The sequence below is a fragment of the Monopterus albus genome, unplaced genomic scaffold (genome assembly GCF_001952655.1).
Source record: "Monopterus albus unplaced genomic scaffold, M_albus_1.0 scaffold13.1, whole genome shotgun sequence".
Taxonomy (NCBI): Eukaryota; Metazoa; Chordata; class Actinopteri; order Synbranchiformes; family Synbranchidae; genus Monopterus; species Monopterus albus.
In genome coordinates, this window is record NW_018127893.1 from 617,294 (window position 1) to 620,413 (window position 3,120).

General features: G+C 43.7%; 1 protein-coding gene across 6 annotated transcripts in view; it reads left to right on the plus strand.

The window, feature by feature from the left end:
* Positions 1-3,120, plus strand: part of eml5 (EMAP like 5) — a 36,894-nt gene that overhangs the window by 10,586 nt on the left and 23,188 nt on the right. For all 6 annotated transcript variants that reach the window (XM_020590939.1, XM_020590935.1, XM_020590937.1 and 3 more), the window contains exon 5: positions 2,698-2,883. In XM_020590939.1, coding sequence (XP_020446595.1) covers positions 2,698-2,883 — 186 coding nt within the window. The remainder of the gene's footprint in view (positions 1-2,697; positions 2,884-3,120) is intronic.

Genomic DNA, 3,120 nt, shown 5'->3' on the forward strand with positions numbered 1-3,120 from the left:
AATCTAGCTACTGTCCTCACATAATTCCCTATCCTTCACTGTGTGGACCATGTGACATCTGCTCCCCGACCATGTGCTCGCTCAGTGATTATAGCACTCGGAGCATTCAGGAGATTTAGCCCCAGTAATCCACTCACTAGCAGGCTGAGGAAAACACAGCCTGTGTGATTAGGACCAAGGCCACTGGCAGTGCTCTTCCTCACATTCCTCCGTCTAGCTAATCAATTAGTCATTTGTGTTTTGATTTGTTCAGAACTCAGACCTTAGCTCCCTTTTCTTCAGCCCACACATGGATACTCATACGGCACATCCTGCCAATTACATACCCACTGCCTGACACACTGCTGATTAGAATCTGTTTAAAGGACCGTATCGCTGGTTTTGCATGTTGTCCAACATTTTTGGCTTGTGACCATTTAAAATGCAGCAATATCTCCTGGCAACCCCTGTTCATCATTTGTGTTCTTTATTTTTTTTAATAGAATGGTTCCATGATTTGCCAGAAAAACAATAAAACAATTTTTTGGATTCATATTCAGTTTATCATCTCGGGACCCCTGAGCTTTTTCTTGTGACTCCTTACGAGGGTCCCAACCCACAGATCAGAAACTGAAATTCATGTACAGTATACTGAACATTGCAGTTAACCATTTTGCAATGTATATTTTCTGTAGTTCCCCTACAGTGGTTTTCATTATTTGGAATCTGTAATAAACTTATTTGAGCTGTTTAATCCACCACAGAGAAAACACTTGTGTGTATAATCGTGTGTTATTATATGTGCTCTGTTTTGTTTAGTCCTGTTTATTTAATTAGATACTGTTCTGTTATTGTATGTATGTTTTAATTGTGACCCTGCCAAAAGGCTGTAGATAAACATTTGCTTTCAGCTAACTCTGCTACAATATATTTAACTGCATTATCCTACCACAGTTATATAACACTGACAACAAATAATGTAGGCATGATGATCACTGTGATGGATGGAGTCTATCAAAAGAATTTAAGGCTGATCTGAAATGACTTGCATGTGTTTAAAAACCATCAGCAAAAATGAGTAGATATACTGTATCTGAGTGTAGTTATGGAACTAAACACGCTATTGTGTGAGTCACAGCCCCACTAATTACCACAGAGGTGAGCTTGAGTTTGACAGTATCATTTCGGAAATCACCTTCCAGCAAGACAGTCATCCAATGAGCTGCTAAAGAGTTGACCTTTGTTAACACTCTGACACCATTCAGGGTCACCGCAGTGACAGTGGGTGTTATGAATGAGACTGGGGGGATCAGTGCAGCAGCTGATGAGATGCATTCCTCTCTGCATTAATTACATTTAAAAGGTTTTCCTCGGAGTGATATCACTAATTCTGGGTTAAGAGCACTAACTTCCACTATGCCAGGGCTTTCATGGAGCACATTAAGAAATAATGTTAATAGAAAGCCACAATGTTTATCAGGTCCTCATTTCCACTCGAAGCAGTCTTATTTTCTAGCACATTTCCTTGGGTGCCTTTCTCTCCTGCTCATGGCGTCATCATAAATCCCTCCAGCATCCCATCTCCTCTCAGAAATTCAGTGGCAAAGGGATTAGCCAGCACCCATGTCGCTGTTTTATCAGCTGTGGGCAGGGAGGGCTGTGTAGTCACGCATCCATCCATCCATGCTGCTACTGCAACAGGCTGGGCTGCAAAATCTCCTCCCATCCCCTTCCTAACCAACTCTTACATACCAATTCTTACTTCCACTTGCATATACAACTACGATCTTCACTACTTAATCTTCAGCTTCAGCCATCACACGTAAGCTCACTCACATGTGCATTCTTGTTCCAAGCTCAGCTGGGATTAGGAAAGGCCTGATGAGGTGCATACAACTCTCAAATGTTTGATGGCCGGGATGTGTCTGAGGTGGCGATGCCTGGCTCTGATAATCGATCCCTCCTGTTAGCACACAGCGACCCTATCAGTCAGGAGGATGGCTGTTTGTGCAGATGTGACAGCCTGTTGCTGTCAAGGAGCTTGTTTGCTCATTCTGTGAGAGTTTAACAAGCCTCTGCAGATCAGTTCTTGTGTGGTCAACACCACCTACATTCCTCTGGGCAGAAAGCATCATGGTTTAAAATATAGCATTTAATATATTTTTGCAATGAACCAAGCCAGCTAATATAGAGGTAGATTCTCCTTGTATGTAGACCAGAAAAAAAGGCTGGCAATCTGTCATTTTCCTGCTGCCTGCCAGTGATATATGTCTCAGGTTCACGTGCTGACAGCTAGACCTGAGCATTCGAGCCGCCCTCCATGAGCTTTCTCACCGTGATCTCATCTCCATGCAGACAGAGTGTCTCTCTTTCGCTCTCTCCTCTCTCCTCCTCTGTTAGATGGATTTAGCCCACAGACGAGGCCATGCCCATGCATCCCAATGACCTTGTTCATAAATAATGAACCTGCGCGTGTGTGTGTGTGTGTGTGTGTGTGTGTGTGTGTGTGTGTGTGTGTGTCCGTGTCTGCGCATGCTGATCAGGTGTTTATAGCACTGACTCCCAGCAACTATCACATACAGAGGAAGTGAATTTTCTTTCTTTTGAGGTCTGTCTGTATTGTAGACTCTGCATGTATAATTTTACTTTGTTGTATTCAAATACACAGGGGGATTATTAGCCACCGCACTCTTTTACACTTCCTGTTTGTGTTTGCAGTTTTGGAGCTTATGCGGTAATGCGCTCACACCCAAACGTGGTGTTTTTGGCAAAACAGGGGATCTCCAAACTATCCTCTGCCTGGCCTGCGCCAAGGACGAGGTCACATATTCAGGTGCCTTGAATGGCGACATCTATGTGTGGAAAGGGGTCAACTTGATGAGGACGGTGCAAGGAGCCCATGGGGTGAGTTTATAAGATAAGGGTATTTGTGTTTTGTGCTTCCACCCACCCTGCTGCACCATATGCACAAGAATCTCACTTAAAGCATCTAGTAAATGTAACCAGGTTGAAGCCATGCCTGCTGGCTTTGTTTGATTCTGCTCAGTACAAAAGGATCTGCCTTTTGCTCCAAGGATTAAATGATATCTGTGGGATCAGCAGCTGAGTGTGGGGATAGGCGGATGGAGGGAGATGGGATAA